Raw genomic sequence first — 17,003 nt, 5'->3', positions numbered from 1 at the left:
TCCTGTGACTATTTTCTATACGTGTAGAAGCTGCAAACATAATGCCACTGCCCCACTAAACACTTGGATAGTGCCAACCCTCTTCAGTCTATCACTTTCACTTTCTCAGCTAACATACAGTCCACATGCACATTTCTCAATTGTTCTCCAAACTTCCTTTACAGTGACTGTCATTTTTTAAGAGACAGACCAGTTATTTTTATAGCACATCAATTTGTCAGGTAATTTCTCCACAATTCTGTGTAGGCTCAACACTTGACAGGACCACTCCATGTCGCACTGTATCCTTCCAGGATACCCCAGGGGGAGGCTCATCATGTCGCCTGTCTCATTACTGCTGATATTAAGTTGATGGTTAAGGTGATGTCTACCGGGTTCTCCATTTAAAGGTACTTGTCTCCCTTTGGAGTGTTAAGTACTCTGCGGGTTGACACCTTGAGACTAAATTGTCTTGTTCCTCAACATTTTGCTCAATGTGTAAATTTTTTAAACTTCATATTTTCTTGATGCCCCGACATGCCCACAAAAAGACTGTTAGTAGTCTGCCCAGGAGACCAGGTGCGTAATGTAACACAGATGGTCCCTGCCACAAATTCCCTTCCTGGTCTCCTCAACTGACCTAGTGATATTGAAATGCACCAATGAAGTTCCCTCTTCCTTTCTGCTTGTGTTTTGCCTTCGCTCCCAATGAAGGCACTTGCCCATGGATCCAAGCCCACTCCCTGAGAGCACCTCCCCTATGGCCCCTTTGTGGTGTGCCTGCCTATCTTCTCTCCAGATCGGGAGGTATAATGAATCATGCCTCTCCCAGTAGTTTCTGAAGCAGTGTTGGAATGATCCTTAAAGACCCCACGAGGGAGACTTACTCCTCTATTTAAAATACACATGGTTTTAGCATTCACTGCTGGTACCTGCTTCAATCAATTAGTACATCCTTAGATACAAGATGGTGGTTTTCTAATCTATCATCCTTCTACCTTTATTGGCTACAATTCTATAAAGAGCTCTATGTCCCACCGTTCCTATTTTCTACATTTAAATTGTTTTCCTTCTAATTCACTATGTAATGATCTGTCCCCCCCCCTCACTTTTTTTCTTTGTTGATATATAAACTGTCCCCATTTAGGCAGTGGCCCCTTAAAACTGGCTCCAGTGCTCCCTAACATGTCACAACCACTCTCTGAGCACTTCTTTTCTTTGTGGAACAAGAAGTTCCAGCTTATCTTGTTCTTTGCCTGCCCCAGACTTAAAATCAGCCATTCTCCAGGAAACCCTGGTGACCATAACCTATTTTTACCAGTATGTAACAGTGTCTACTTTTTTGGGGGGTTGGGGGGATTGAACTCAGGGGCACTCGACCACTGAGCCACATCCCCAGTCCTATTTTGTATTTTATTTAGAGACAGGGTCTGAGTGGCTGACCACCTCGATTTTTGCTGAAGTGGCTTGGAACTCCTGCCTCAGCCTCACGAACTGCTGGGATTACAGGTGTGCGCCACTGCGCCGGGCTTGGTGTCCACTTTTTATAAGTAGGGAGACTAATTGGTTATTTTTACAAATTAACTATTTGCAATATGCAGCCCTTAAAAATGAGAACCAAGAATCACCATTTTCACTAGCAACATTAAAGCTTTTCAATACTGCATATAGTTGCTTGTGTTTTTCTGTAGAACTTTTACCTACTTTTAAAAGTATATAATACATTTAGGAAGTATTATCAAAGTAAGTATTTTGCCTACCTTATGCACTAAAATATGGTTAATAATAGAGCACATTTGATTTTTAGCAATAAATTTGTCAAAGCTTTTTTTGTAGCTAACTACCAAGTCCTCACGATTACTATATTAACAGGCGAGGTAGCACACACCTGTAATCCCAGTGGATCAGGATGCTAAGGCAGCCTCAGCAAAAAATTGAGATGCTAAGCAACTCAGCAAGAACCTGTCTCTAAATAAAATACAAAATAGGGCAGGGGATATGGCTCAGTGGTCAAGTGCCCCTGAGTTCTATCCCTGAGACCCCTCCCCGCCAAAAGAGGATTAACTGTCTAAAGGCCCAAAATTAAATATTTAATTTCAATGGAACAGAATAATTTAGAATGTCCTTCCTTTATTTCCTTTTGATGTTGGAAAAAAAACATTAAAATTAGAGTATTTTAGAAGATATCAGGAAAGGTTTCTTCAAGGGATTGACATATAAGCTGAGAGGTAAAACACACACACAGGTCCTAGGTGTTTGCGGGGAGGTGGGAAGGGCTCTCTAGATATTAGGAAAAGCATGTGCAAAGGCCCAGCGGCAGACCAGGTCTCAAGGAAAACCATTGTGGCCAGAGTGGAAAGAATAGGAGGGAAAGTAGTACAACCAGAAACTGCAAGGGAGGTAGGGGGTAAGACTATAAAGAGCTTCTGTGACCCAACGTGAAGGCTTTTTTTTTATAAATCCTAGAAACCATGGAGGCTACCTCCAATCACGGGAGATCAGGTTTGCAATCCTGAAGGGCTCACTCTAGGCCCTTGTGGAAGAGGATTTGGAAAGAAAAATCAGAGATACTAAAAGCCTAGTAAAAGACCCGGTGCAAGAATCCAAATGAGGGCCAAAAGGGACTAGAAAAACACACAAGAAAGCAGTGAGCAGGAGAAAGTCTTGGAGGTGGAGCAGTAGCAGGGATTACTTAGCAGTGGACACTCAATGTTATTATATAAATTATAATATTTATTACTAATAATGAAGGAAGGTCAAAGAGGAAGGAAGCTAGGCAACACCAAGCTCCTGCTCTTCACTAGAAAGGTCAAGGACCAGAGCCATAGGCCACAGGCCACTGGGCTGACAGTTTAGTTTGGTCCTGTGCAATGAGCAAGAAGTGTAGCTGCTTGTTTTCATGGGTTGAAGATCAGGGACCTCTCATGGAGGTAACTACTACGTGGCAAAAAGAAAATAAAATAGCTGCAGGTTTTGGGGCACTGCTGCAAGGTGAATCATGAAGTTAGTTCTGCAGCTAAGTCTGGGACCAAACCCCAATCCTGGGAAGAGATGTCCCTGTGCTTGAAAGATACTACAGAGTGCAGGAAATGAAGAGATTTCATGTTTTAAACATAAAATGCATAGGGTTCCACTTCAGTACCCAGTAAGGGTGGTTACATGGCGTTAGAGTGCACACTGCCAATAAAGAGTTTAATCTGCTCTCAGTGGGCCTTGTCCATGTCTTAAGAGAGCCTCTGGATTAACCCCCCACGATGGAGAAAAGGCTGCTGAGTCAACTGTCCAGAACTAGAGGCTGCCATCTAGTGGCCATGCAAGAAGGACACCTTCGACGGACTTTATTCCAACTAACAGCGGATGAAGAAATGATGGTAAAGTTCAAGTAAGAGCCCTAGACCTGAACTTTGGAAAGTAGCTATCTCTTCAACCCCAGTTTTCTTCCCTGTGCGCTTCAGTGTACCCTACAGAATAACAGTCACAGAAGTCAGAGTGACTGTGCCACACTTTATGGGGTCATTTCTTCCATGAATGTTGCTGCTGTAACAGGTTCAGAAATGACACATCAGCACAATGATCCTCAAAGGTTATAAAATCAAAACTGGTCTCCCCTATTACCCAGGAAAAGGCCTCCCACCCCTTGACTTAGCCCAAATATACTTCTCCAGCCCACCATCAGTTTTACCCCAAGTCGGCTACACTTCTCCCACTCTTCCTTAAATTTAAACCCCACCCTCCACAGCAGCTTAATTCATAGTGGTAAACCTGCATGCTGGGACACAGTGGTAAATAAAACGGTCAGTCCAAACAAGAGTTGTGCCTTCTTGGGCCAAGCAGAATGGATGTGCCTGCCAGCCAGGTGCTGTTACTTCCTCATCCTCTCTTAGCACCACCTGCTCCACACCAACAGGCCTGGGGGCAGGGGTAGTGTTGGGGAGCAGCAGGCAATTCTTGCGGATAGCATCAAGGAGACTCAGTTTTGAGCACCCAGGTGTAAGCCACATGTTGTCACTTTCCCCTCCCAATTTGGAAATGTTAGCAGAAACACCCAAGAAGTGACAAAATTGACTTAAGCTCCAGTTCCAAAATACATGGCCTTTCTATTTCTATCATGCACCCTGTTCAGTAACAACCTCCTTTTTAAACTCAGCATTTGAAGCAAATGTACTACTATGGTCTGAATCTTTGCCCTTTCCCCCACCATTAATATGTGGAAATCTTTATCCCCAAGGTGATGGTACTAAGAGGTGGAGCCTCTGGGAGGTGACTGGGTTATGAGGGAAGAGCCCTCCTGAGTGGGAGGCCTGAGGGAGCTCATTTACCTCTCCACTGTGTGAGGATGCAGCTAGAAGACACCAACTATGAACCAAAACATGGCCCTTCACCAGATACCAGAATGCTGGTGCCTTGACCTAGGCTCTCTAGCCTCCAAATCTGGGAGAAATAAAAATCTGTTGTTTATAAGTCACCCAGTCTAAGGTACTTTTTTTCTGGGTTTTTGTTGTTGTTGTTATCTGTTTTGTGTTGGTGGGCAAGTGCTCTACCACTGAGTTAACATCCTCATCCCCTTGAAAATACTGTGTTATAGTAATCCAAATCATCTAAGACATATACTAATGTATATAAATACAGGTTTTATCACATATGCACTAATTCCAGCTTTGAGCAAAATCAGAAAATCTAAAATGGCAGACAAAACAGATGATTCAAAAGATGAACTACTTTCCATTTAGTGTAAATTACCTGAGTTTGGTTATGTATTAGATACACATACCTTAAATATACAGGCTGATTTAATTAGCATAATTACACAGTTAATTTAATTAGCATAAGAAAAACAAGCCTATTCCTTATGGGTCTTTTACCTGAACACTGGTTCTATGTCCCTGCCCTTAACAGACTTTGTCTTGTTCATAGGTTGTTTCCCCAGGTCTAGAATACTCTGCTTGGCATATCACTGCCTTTCAAATATTTGCTGAGCAAGTGACTAATCTAGGGAGGCTGGAGGGGGGGTTCTTGAAATTGTTTAAACTACAAAGAACCTTAAAGGTCATTCTAAGTAATTATCTCCACCTCATTGATAAGGAAACAGTCTCAGAGTTTCATATCAGAAACAGAAAGCAGATTCCTGTATGCCTATATATAATGGACCAGGCTAAATTAAAAAGACCAGGTGGCAGCCACTTGTGAGAATCCACTTACTACCACCTGCATCACACATCATGACAAGAGTTGACAAAGAGCCTGTGGGAGAGTCTTGTGCCTTTAGAATAGAGCCGCAGACCTTTTCCAGAAAACTGTCTCTTTTGTGAAAGAAGCCCAATAAAAATGTGGCCCTTAAAACACAGGCAAGTCCTGAAACCCAATAATATTCTTTTGTAAAGACAAAGGTAAAAAAGAGCTTAAAACTATTAAAAAATGGATATCAGATCCTCTTAAAACAAATGAAAATGGACCTGAAAAATATTGATGGTGCTGCCTCTGAAGGCTTAAAATAAAATCCTAATATGGCCAATCGTTCGTCGTCATAAGGACATGCAATAAAGAGCAGCCACTGGATGTTCTAGCCAGAAAGGCAGTGAGGAAAACAATCCTAAGGCTTCAAATCATAACGTGATGTTTTCTCCAATGTGACAAACATAATTACAAAGAGATTTCAGAGAATTTAATCATACAATCCTAGAGCAAGCTGACAGGAACTACTATCTATTAAAGGACTGTTGGGCTTTTACCTAAAAATCATCTGCTGTCAGACAGTTTTGTAAGAGGAAGAATGTGACTTAAGAATCAGAAGTCTTGGGTTTTCAGCTGGGCGTGGTAGCACATGCCTGTAATCCCAGTGGCTCAGAAGGCTGAGGCAGGAGGATCACAAGTTCAAAGCCAGTCTCAGCAATAGCAAGGTGCTAAGCAACTCAGTGAGACCCTGTCTCTAAATAAAAAACAGGGCTGGGGATGTGGTTTAGTGGTCAAGTACCCCCGAATTCAATCTCCAGTTATCAAAAGAAAAAAAAAAGTCTTGGGTTTTCTTCCCATCTCTGTTACCTTTATGTCACTAGCCTCTCTATGCTCAGTTTCCTCATTTGTAAAAAAAATTCTGGATGAAGCCTGACGTGTCTTTTTCACAAAGTATCCCTGAGGCTTAAATGGAAAACAGTAAAAAGGTCTCATGAACTACTCAAGCACAATGCAAGTAAAGCACTACCAACATTAACAAGAGAATGTCAGTATTAAAAGCTGACAAACTCAGGGCTGGGGATATAGCTCAGTTGGCAGAGTGCTTGCCTTGAATGTATAAGGCCCTGGGTTCAATCCCCAGCACTACAAGGGAAAAAAAAAAGCTGACAAACTCAAACATTATTTAAATAAAATCATAAAGCCATTTCAACTCCAACTTTACTCAAGTAAAAATCAAGGTCTGTTATTCCTAGTTAAAGTGAAAAGAAAAGTCATTCCAAGTATTTTAGGTGAAAATTACTAGGTTAAAAATTAGCATTTGATCCTCAATACCATCTGAAATGTTCAGCCTTCACCCCAATTGTGTCCTTCAAGACATAATATATCAGAACAGTTAGTTTCTTGAATGAAAACCTTCACACACACATACAAGTACACACATCAATAAGCACAGATGGATGCATAGAACCACTGATTTTTTTTTTCTTCTTTTTCTGGGCCAAGTAACACAAACAAAAATATTGTTTTTTAATCACTAGAGTAATGAAGTTCTAATTTTGCCTAGAACTAAAATGAGTATTTTTACCCAGAAAGTTATACTTCACTCAACTTAAACTAAAAATCAGAGACATGCTTTTATAATACGCCTTTTCTTTTTAAGCTTCAAACATGCACCATCCAATACAGTAGCCAGCAGACATATGTGACTACTGAGGGCTTGGAATGTGGCTAATACAAACCGACCAGGTGGACCATAAACATATCATGAGTAAATTTTGACATTATACTCTAAATAAATAATGTAAAATATCTCACTGATTTATAAATGTTGGAATGATAATATTTTGGATATTCTGGGTTAAGTACGATATATTAAGGCTGTTTTTATTTGTTTCTTTGTACATTTTTAACGGAGCCATTATATACACTCAACTATCCCCTGAAGTCCCAGGGAAGAGGCAACCTCCTGGGGATGGCAGGGTCCCCACTAGGGCACCCTCAGAACTTACTGTAGAGAAGTCATTCCTTTTAACCATTCCTGTAGAGTAAAATAACCCATGTTTTGTGCATCCAATTTCCAAGCTAGGACCAGCATAACTACCTATTAAAACAAAAGACAAATTAAGTACATCAGCATCCTGCCAAATGCTGCTAGTCTCAATGGTTTAGTCATTGAAATTGAACAAAATAACTTCAAAACTGAGTTCTAGTTTGGCAAACATCTAAAAATCTTGATAAAACATTTTGTGACAAGAGCCTAGGAGAAACATGTACTCTCGTGATGCCTTACAGTACAAATAGAAAGTGCTCAACCTCACCAGAGGGCAATTCCTCAGGATCTATCCAAATTAAACCCAGCTGCTCCTCAGTATTCCACAGATATACCTGCACAGGTACACACAGATAAATATTTAATGATACTTACTACAGCGCTGTTTGTAGTGACAAAAGGTTGAAACAGCCAAGTGTTGATTGATGAGGGGCTGGTTAAACACTTCTTCATTAAATATATTCCAATCAAAGGAATAATGTAACACCATTAAAATGAATGAGGTAGAGCTAACTGTTCAAATATGGAATAAATTCCAAGCTTTATTAAGTGAAATAGCAAGGTCCAAAATACTGTTAAAAAAAATTAAAAGGTAGATGGCTGCTTGGAGATGTACACTGTACCACACATACTTATTAGTCTGTGAATTGGGCCATATACACTGGGGAAAACCATCTTCAAGTAGCCGGATACTCCACTGAAAGAGCATTATGCCTGGAATAAGCCCAGGATGAGTGGGATGGCCCAATCACTCCCCAGTGGGAACCAATCCCTCAGTGCCATTCTTGTTTCTACTGAGTTTTCCAAAATTCTGCAGATATCAAGAACTATGACAATTCAGCTTATGTTACTCACTGCTTAGCAATATGTCATGCAGCTACTTAAGAGAAAGATGGCACAGAGAACAAAAGTGTTATACCAAACACCTGCATTGTAAAAACAAGCCTATATTTCAAAAGAGCACCCAGCTTCAAGTTATCCAGAGCCCTGCACAGGAACAGAGTTGAAGCCAACCATGACTGGGGCAGGAGCAGGAAGTCTTCCTTCTCATCCACCTCAAGGAAAGGTAAGGAACAACTAAGCAAGCATATCATTCCTAAAAAGGTAAACAAGAGGGACAAGGCCTTCTTAGGACCATCCTGCCACTCTACTGGGATGGCCATCTCTGGACAGTCATTTATACACCCAATTCCTAGACTGGGGCCGGTCTACATACTTGGTGGGCACTCAGTTGTTGCAGAAAAAGGCGCTGGGTAGAAATACATGTTTCTAAGATGCAGTTAGCCAGGAACCAAGATACTTGCAATTTCTTATTGTGCTTTCTTTACACAGACCCTAAGGGGTCACTTCCGGAACTGGAAGAAGAGCCCCAAACCACCACACCATCATCCATGTGTCCAACTGAATCAGATGACAGTGGTGGTGAAAGGAATTAGAGTGATATAAAAACATGAAATAATGAGGCAAGAAGTCGTTTAGAAAATCAATTTTAGATGACTTAATGAGCCTCTGAAAGCCCACATGTACATTAAAAACTCCAGGTTAGGGAGTATTCAGAAGATGCAAAAGATCTGCCCTTTTATCTGTTGGCCACAGGCTAGTCCTCAAGCTGCAAATCCCCAGCTGTGTCTGATGCCTGAGGGATTAAGAAAAAGCCTTCAACAAGTGGTGACTCCAGGGTTCTCCACTTGGGAAATTTTATCAGTAAGAACCTACTGTATTTCTAGGACCTTTCATCAAGTAAATGACTACATTACAATTTTCTTTAAGTCACTAGGGTTTTTTTGGACTTAAAAAAATCTAGATTATTAGGCAGATAACAGTAATGACTGTTAAAAAGAGTCTTTAAAAAGTCACTTAGAGTCCAATCAGCACTAAGAAGAATTTCCCCTAAAGAAGGGGTTATGAGTTCTTTAAATTATTCACACAGCAATGGATTTTCTCCTCAGTCCTCACATTTCTTGGAATTCTGACTCCTATACATCAATTTACCCATGTGAACTAGCCCACATTTCCTAACACATACTATGTAAGTTCATGAGCTTTATCACTACTCAGCCCTTCATTAGAAAGATTAAAAATTTCATTTCAAAACTTAAGTTAAAAAACAAAAAGTGTGAGGGTGAAGAAGCAAACACAGCAAGTCTGCAAGAAGCAAGGCGATCCAGCCAAGGCAGGCATTCACACAGGGAAACCGCCTTTCACCAAGCAGACCTCCTCAAGCTCACGGACAAGAAAGCCAAGTCCTTAAATAAAGGATTTTGCCCTTAGCTTCATAAATCAAAGTAGATAAGAATTTTATAGGCCTCCTTAAATTTCATAAGCTATGAAGACAGGCGAAGTGAGGGTTTTAAATATTTTTAAAGTGCCTGCTCTTCAGTGAAGACAAGGCATCGTCTGTCACCTCATTTTTCAAATGTTAACATCTCTGAAATTGGGAAGTATCCACAATTAACAGCATATCAAAATTTATTTAGCCACACTTTTTCTTTCTTAGGGATGATACAAAATAATCTAACTTCTATTGGTGTCATCTTGGAACTAAAGTACAATAATATATACTTGAAACAATATTCTGAATTTGGTCTTTTAGTCATCAACATGAATTTACATTTCAAGGCTTTCTTCTTACTGAAACAGAATTCTAAAGAGTTCCAAATCAAATTACCAAAAAAACAGAAAAAAAACCCAATGGCAATAATAACTTTTTTGAGTAGTTATTACTCCCTTGAAGCACGCTTTCTTGCCTCTGAGATTAAATGCTCAGATAATCCTACACATACCTGCAAACTGACTCTGGTCTCCATCTCATCTTACTTCAGGCCTGGGCCTGCTGTGGGTTCCTCTGATCACAGGCCCATTTCTGTTTTCTGGATAGGACCCCTAGATCCCCAGCCAGGCCCAACTCATTCCCTGATAACACTGTTAGAAAATAATCAAGCTTAGCCCAGCTTCCAGCAGAAAATTTCCTTCTGAAAGTTAGTGAAATGGTCTTTTTTTATGCCCATGGACTAGATCAGGGAAAATACTATTGATCCAGTCAGTGGTCCCCAAACCTTTATGCCAAAGTGAATAATTTATCAAGTTACCCGAACTGGAACCCACTAAAATACAAGACAAAAATCCACATGAATGAGTAAAAAGATATCCCAAAGGCACTTTGGAAAATTTAAATGTTATTTGAGGCAAGACGGTGAGAGGCAGAGGACAACAGAGGCACAAAAATGGTAAAGGTACAAAAAAAATCTAAAGAAAGAGTCAAGTCTCATTCCCAATTTTAAGAGCACAACAAACATGCATGGGACCAATACCTCTTGTAAAGTCTGAATGAAGGGATGACCTCTTGAGGGCTTTTCTAGATAATACATTTATTTAGGATACATTTGTTAAACTAGGGGCGTGTGTAAAACTGAACTGCATTGTTTATGAACTAGAGCACGTGTATGAGCACAATTTTTCATTTTAATGTTAAAAGATATTTTGTGGAAACATAAAAAAAAATTCAACGATAACAAGATGCTAAGAATTAGGCAAAAATAATTAAGCATATAAAATAGCTCCGATCTTTGTAAAGAAAATATTCTAGTGCATTAATACTAAAAAAAGAGTCACCTTCTGAGCTAAATTCGACTGGAAGTAAAAGATCTGTGAAAAATTCATGGTAATTACAACCTACTCAAAACCTTTATGAATAATTATTCAAAGTTTAAGACTAACTCTACATTAGACTGAAAAAACTATTGAGGGGGACCAAGGTACACAGCATGAAGTGACTTGGTTCCCCGGTTGCTCTGTCATTATAGGCACACATGCCCACACATTTTTAAAATATCCAATTACTTAATCACTGTACCTTTTAGATACAAGAAGTTAAACTAGAGGGGAAAAAAAAATCACCATCATTACACCATGCCACTTACAAATCAAACTACATTTTCTTAATTGACCTCATAAAAAACTAACCTATCATTATTTCTGTATTTTTGTTTTATTTGTAAAGGAACAAAAAATTTAAGTAATAAAAATGACTGAGTCACACAACTCAGTAAGTTAGACTTACATTTTCTGGTTCGACCCCAATGTCTTCACAAAATTTTTCCATGCCTTCAGGGCCCACAACATCATCAGTACCTGCAATGAATACAATCTTACATAAATTAAATCTGACCATGTATATGATTACTACTGTAGTAATATTACATCGTCATTGAATAAGACTTACAGGCCCCAACTCCTTTTGGAAGAAAGAAATCAAGTATAAAATTTAAAATATTCTGGAATCCTTCATATCTTTGAGATTCTACAGAGTCTATTTGCCCAGGCTGGCCTTAAACTTGTGATCCTCCCATCTCAGACTTCTAAGCAGCTGGGATTATAAGCACATACCACTATGCCCCGCAGACTGATTTCTGTTATGTTTTTTCTGTTAGATATGTTTCTGCAGTGCTGGGGATGGAACCCAGGGCCTCATGCATGTTCGGCAAGTGCTCTACCACTGAGCAACACTCCCAGCCCTTGGTACAACCACAGTCTATCACTATGTCCTTTATAGACTATGCTTAAAAAGTTCCACTCTTACTTTGGTAATAATTTCAATATATACAATAATTATTAGGAACACAGCAAATAACCACATACTAATCTCTACAAAATTAACTGGAAAACAAATGTTTCTTTAACACAGAAATAAACAATCAAGTACAGTTGGTCTTCTATATTTGTTCTACATTTATGGATTCAACCAACTGGGGATCAAAAATATTAAAACAAAAAAAACCCCCTTGTGTCTAACTAAACACTTATATACTTTTTTATTATCATTATTCCCTAAATAATACAGCATAACTACTACTAATATAGCATTTACACTGTATTAGGTATTATAAGTAATCTACAGATGACTTAGGAGTATACAGGAGGAAGTACATGGGTTACATGCAAACACTGTGTCATTTTTATATAAGGGACTTCAGCACTGTGATTTTTGGTATCTCCAGGGGTCCTGGAACCAATCCCCATCGAATAAGAGATGTCTGTAGTTATTTTGATCTTGATACAGGAAACAAGCTACTTTAGCTTTAGCTCTATTTCCCTCTAGAAGAACTGCTCATATGTTGCATCTTTACTTTCTCCCCCATTCATTTTTTGAGTCTTGCAATTTGCTTTCTTCTACTTCTGTCTTTTCACTGACACTCCTCTAAGATCATCAATAACCCCCTAATTGTCAAGTCTAATAGATACATTCATTCATTCTTTATTTAACCTCTTTACAACCTCTGAAAATCTGAAGTGGTTCTTTAACCACAAAACTGTCTCTTCCCATGGCTTTTTAAGTGCCTTCTCATCTGGTGTTCCTCCTCCTCTTTTGGCTTCTTCTGCTTCTCCTAACTTGATAAATTTGATGTGCAGAGTTCCATCCTCAAACTTTTTCTAGTCCATTCTAGTACATTCTCTCTAGGAAATTTCAACCATTCTTGAGATTTTTAGGTACCACCTATGTCTCTTTCTAGCCCGCACTGCCCCCCTTACTTTTGAACTGTATGCCTGCTGATTACCCCCACCTCCTGTTTAACTGCCACAACTAGACCTCTCTTCTGCCCCAATCCTACTCCTACTGCATTTCACTTTCAAACACCACCTCACACAATAGAACCCATCACCTATCCATATAAAATATAGCCAAGCCTGCTTATCCTGATGTAGTCTGTCTCAACTGGTGGCACCAACAGAAGTGAGAACCTGGGAGTCATCCTATATTCCTCTTCTCCCACACTGTCCATAGCCAATTGATTACTAGTTGAACTTTCAATTTAACTGCTCAAAATTCTTAATGGTATCTCTCCTGTACCTCCCTGGTGGGGGCTTATTCTTTCTCTTAAAATCCCTGATCCATTCTGTAAACATGAGATCTTCTTTCCCAAACAAAATCCCATGCATCAGTGGCTCCCCATTGCCTAAAGATAAAGTCCAAGTCTTTGGCACATCAAGTAAGGTTCTCTATGATCTAGAAAACCTTCCTCTTCAGCCTCCTTTTTTCCTACCTGAAAATCAAGTTTTCTAGCCAAATAGCTATTGCTGAATGAATAAAAATTAAGGTCCAGAAACACCCACTGACCTGCAGTTCACCATACTGTACTCTGTACCCTGGCCTGTCTCCCTCTTATCCTCTTCCTCACCTCTCCTCATCTTCTCTGGTTACCTCATTCAACTTTTAAGACTGGACCCAGGGGCTGGGGATGTGGCTCAAGTGGTAGCGCGCTCGCCTGGCATGCGTGCGGCCCGGGTTCGATCCTCAGCACCACATACCAACAAAGATGTTGTGTCTGCCGAGAACTAAAAAATAAATATTAAAAAATTTTTCTCTCTCTCTCTCTCTTAAAAAAAAAAAAAAAAAAAGACTGGACCCAAACAGGCAGTCCTCTGTGATCCCATACGATGATGTGAATGGTCTCTCGTGTTTAGCATCCTGCATTCAAAAAGTGCCAGCCCTCAGTATTTATCTCAGAATTCCTCAAGAGCAACTGCTGTTTTACTCCTTCCACAACCTCAACATCTGGCATTGCTCAATAAAAGTTTACTGAATGATGAACCAAAACCAAGATCACACTCTACAATCCTTCCTTAGCCTCTAGATCTAGCAAGTTGTCAAGTCCAAGAGAATGTACCATCTTACTGTTTTATTTAGTTAACTTTAACTAGACACATCCTGGAGTGTGCACTGTGGTAATTGCCTAGAGGACAAAGAGGGAAAAACATGGCTCCTGCCCTCCATGAAGGGAGCTTAAAGCATGGAATTACTTTCAATACAGAGTAGTAAGTGGACTGCAATAAAATGTTAAGGCAGCTGTTCTCAATGAAGGATAAACATAAAAATCACCTTGAGCACTTGCCAGAAAGTCTTGTGTCACCTTCTTTTCAGAAATTTTTGCTTACTTTAAAATGAAATTATGCATTATGTTCATGTATTAATATACCAAAAAAATCCTAAATTAAACAAACTTTTAATTGGTTCTTTCCTAATGGTTGAAGTAAGAAAACTAAGAATATATAGAAAAAATATATAAAAAATAAAGAGGAAGTTGGGCACAGTGGCACACACCTGTAATCCCAGCAGCTTAGGAGGCTAAGGCAGGAGGATGGCAAATTCAAAACCAGCCTCAGCAACTGTGCAAAGCCCTAAGCAACTTAGTGAGACCCTGTCTCTAAACAAAATATAAAAAAGGTTCAGTGGTTAAGTGCACCTGGGTGCAATCCCAGTATCAAAAAAGTAAATAAAGTGGAAAAAACAAAAATCCCAGAAGAAGGTAACAGAATTGAATATGTACAACAAAACTTTTTTTTTTTTTTTTGGTATCAAAATAACAAATTTGTGATAAAAAGGAACATAGTGGCATGGAGGAAAAAATATCTGCTGTGACCATATTACGAAGAACTGAGTTTATACTACCAAAAGTATATTTTATCCTAAATATATTAAAACAAACATTATTTTAAACATCAATAAATATTATTTAAAATCTACCCATAGTCTTGCCACCTATCATTTCTCTCTCTTTATTTTTTTTATCTTTTCCATACATTTAAATCTCGTTGTGATGATACTGGTCATTGGGCTCTTAATTCTACTTTTTAGCAAATTTATAGCAATATATCAATTCATCTGTAGAATTAAGATAATAATTTTATCAATCTAATAAATGCTACTGGATAACATAAAGTGGTCAAAAACAAGATAGCCCAACAAGACCTTTATGCTGAAGTTCCCATTATTACACAAGGCTGCATCACTGAGGCAAAAGGGTCTTCTTTGGTAGTTTTTAAAAAAATATATATTCAAAATGATGTTTATTGTACCATTTATAACATGTTTAAATTTATTAATTATACTATAATTATATATGTGATATATACATCTCTTCCTTCACTGTCAGACCATTTTGGCACTTTTTGCAACTGTCAATACCTAACTTTAGCACCTGTTCCTAGTCTCTGATCTCATTTTTGTGAACCAAAAGAGAATTCTGCTATAGAACTTAATCTAAAATGGATGGAGGGACTACAGTCAGGGCTTGCAGAACTAATATGACCTATGTATGTGGGTGTTAGTGTAACTTTAAAAATCAATGTTGGCACTTGTGTATTTGGCTTAACTTCTTTTTCTTAAGATGTATTTCAGAAAGTGGAAATTACTTGATAAATAATTTATGTAAAACTGGCTATTTTCATTCTAACGAAAATAAATGGGTTTCCTTTTTCAGATGGAGGTCTAAACAACACAGTTCTTGACCTCCCAGACAATCCTATCTCAAATTTCAGAGAAGTGAAGTACCAAGATAGAAAAGGGAGTAAAAACATACAATCACAAAGAGCAGGTAGAGGCCCCACAAAGGGGTGGGAGGGCTTTATTTATCAATCTTCTGAGAATCCACAATTGAATTGATAGGGATTCTGAAAGGTGAGAAGCTACATTCCAGAATATGCAAAGCAGTGCGGGGGTGAACCAGCTAACTTGAAGCTGAGACAGGCTGAGCGCAGGCTGCAAGAGCCAAGGAAATCAGGAGGCAGGATGACAAATAGAACTGAGAACTCTGGAAAGAACTGACTGATGGACCCCAGGCTCCACATCCCTGTCCCCCATTAAAAGCATAACGAAGTCAGCCTTTATCCTCAGCTCAAACCAACTGGCTCTCTCCTAGAGACAGTACCACAGCCAGGGCACCCGGGCCTTCCTCAGGTAACCAAACAGCCAGCAGATCACAGCTACAGCTACAGCACATTCTGTCAGTTATCCTGGTTTTTCTCACAGTTCATTACTCTTAAATAATACTGACCCACACTTTCAACTCATGTGCTTGAGACATTCAAAGTAAAAGTAAGTAATTAGAGCTTTCAGTGATTCCCAATTTGAAGCAAATTTCCCTAGTGATAAGATAAAAGGAAAAAAAAAATGAAAGAAAAACAAGGGTAGGTATAAACTCAGGAACAGCCATATCCATAGAAACGTTTTGCTGAGATGAATTACAAGGAGTCACTCAGCAAGAATCCCAAGGAAACTAAAAAACGTGGCTTAATTTTTACTTTCAAAATGTCACCTTTCTTCAGTCAGAAAAAAAGCAAAAGGAAAATTCCACTCTATTCCCTGGAAAACACTTTAAAGGAAACAGTTTACACTTGCCTATAAAGGAAGACACAAAAAGTCAAAATAGCTGTGCTACTATGGTGGGGTTCTATTAAAAATTTCCTTTTTATACTATATTTTCATACAAATAAATGTGAATCAATATTGGAAAGCAAAAGATCTTCATAATTTTTCTTCAGTGGAAAAATGCTCCACTTATTCAGGACCCATTTCCTAAACCCTTGGCAAAGTGTCAAGTACTTTTTACTAGGATTACAAAATGTCTTCAAGAGACTCATGACCTAAGGAAGTACACATGAAAAGATAAATTTTAATACCATGTAAGTGTATGTACAGTGTCCATGCCCTAACAAACAAAATCCAGTTGAATCTAATTAATGAGGAGAATTTACTAGAAAGATATTGGGAAGAACTTCCCAAAATCCAAAGAAAATTAGAGGAATCAGAATCAGGGATGTAGCTTTTCAAGTTCATCAACGGGGGGGGGGGGGGGGGGGGGGGGGGAGACGACGACGACACACCACGACATTTGTTTCCCAGCTTAAATCTAAAAATTCCCCCCCAGAAAATATGATCCCTCTGAACCAACCCCTGTAACCAAAGGGGAAAGGCTCATCAGAAAAAGGATAGTGAGGGTAGGAAAAAATTGCCAGATAAGATCAA

At 39.1% G+C, this 17,003-nt stretch overlaps 1 protein-coding gene across 1 annotated transcript in view; it reads right to left on the bottom strand.

Annotated features, from left to right (window-relative positions):
- Dcun1d4 (defective in cullin neddylation 1 domain containing 4) overlaps nucleotides 1–17,003 on the bottom strand; it is a 70,257-nt gene that overhangs the window by 17,605 nt on the left and 35,649 nt on the right. Inside the window, 2 exon segments of the mRNA XM_076864740.2 lie at nucleotides 7,161–7,252; nucleotides 11,262–11,332. Of these exon segments, the coding sequence (XP_076720855.1) occupies nucleotides 7,161–7,252; nucleotides 11,262–11,332 (163 nt within the window).

This window comes from Callospermophilus lateralis, chromosome 8, assembly GCF_048772815.1.
Source record: "Callospermophilus lateralis isolate mCalLat2 chromosome 8, mCalLat2.hap1, whole genome shotgun sequence".
Classification (NCBI taxonomy): domain Eukaryota; kingdom Metazoa; phylum Chordata; class Mammalia; order Rodentia; family Sciuridae; genus Callospermophilus; species Callospermophilus lateralis.
This window is presented reverse-complemented; position numbering and strand designations above follow the sequence as displayed.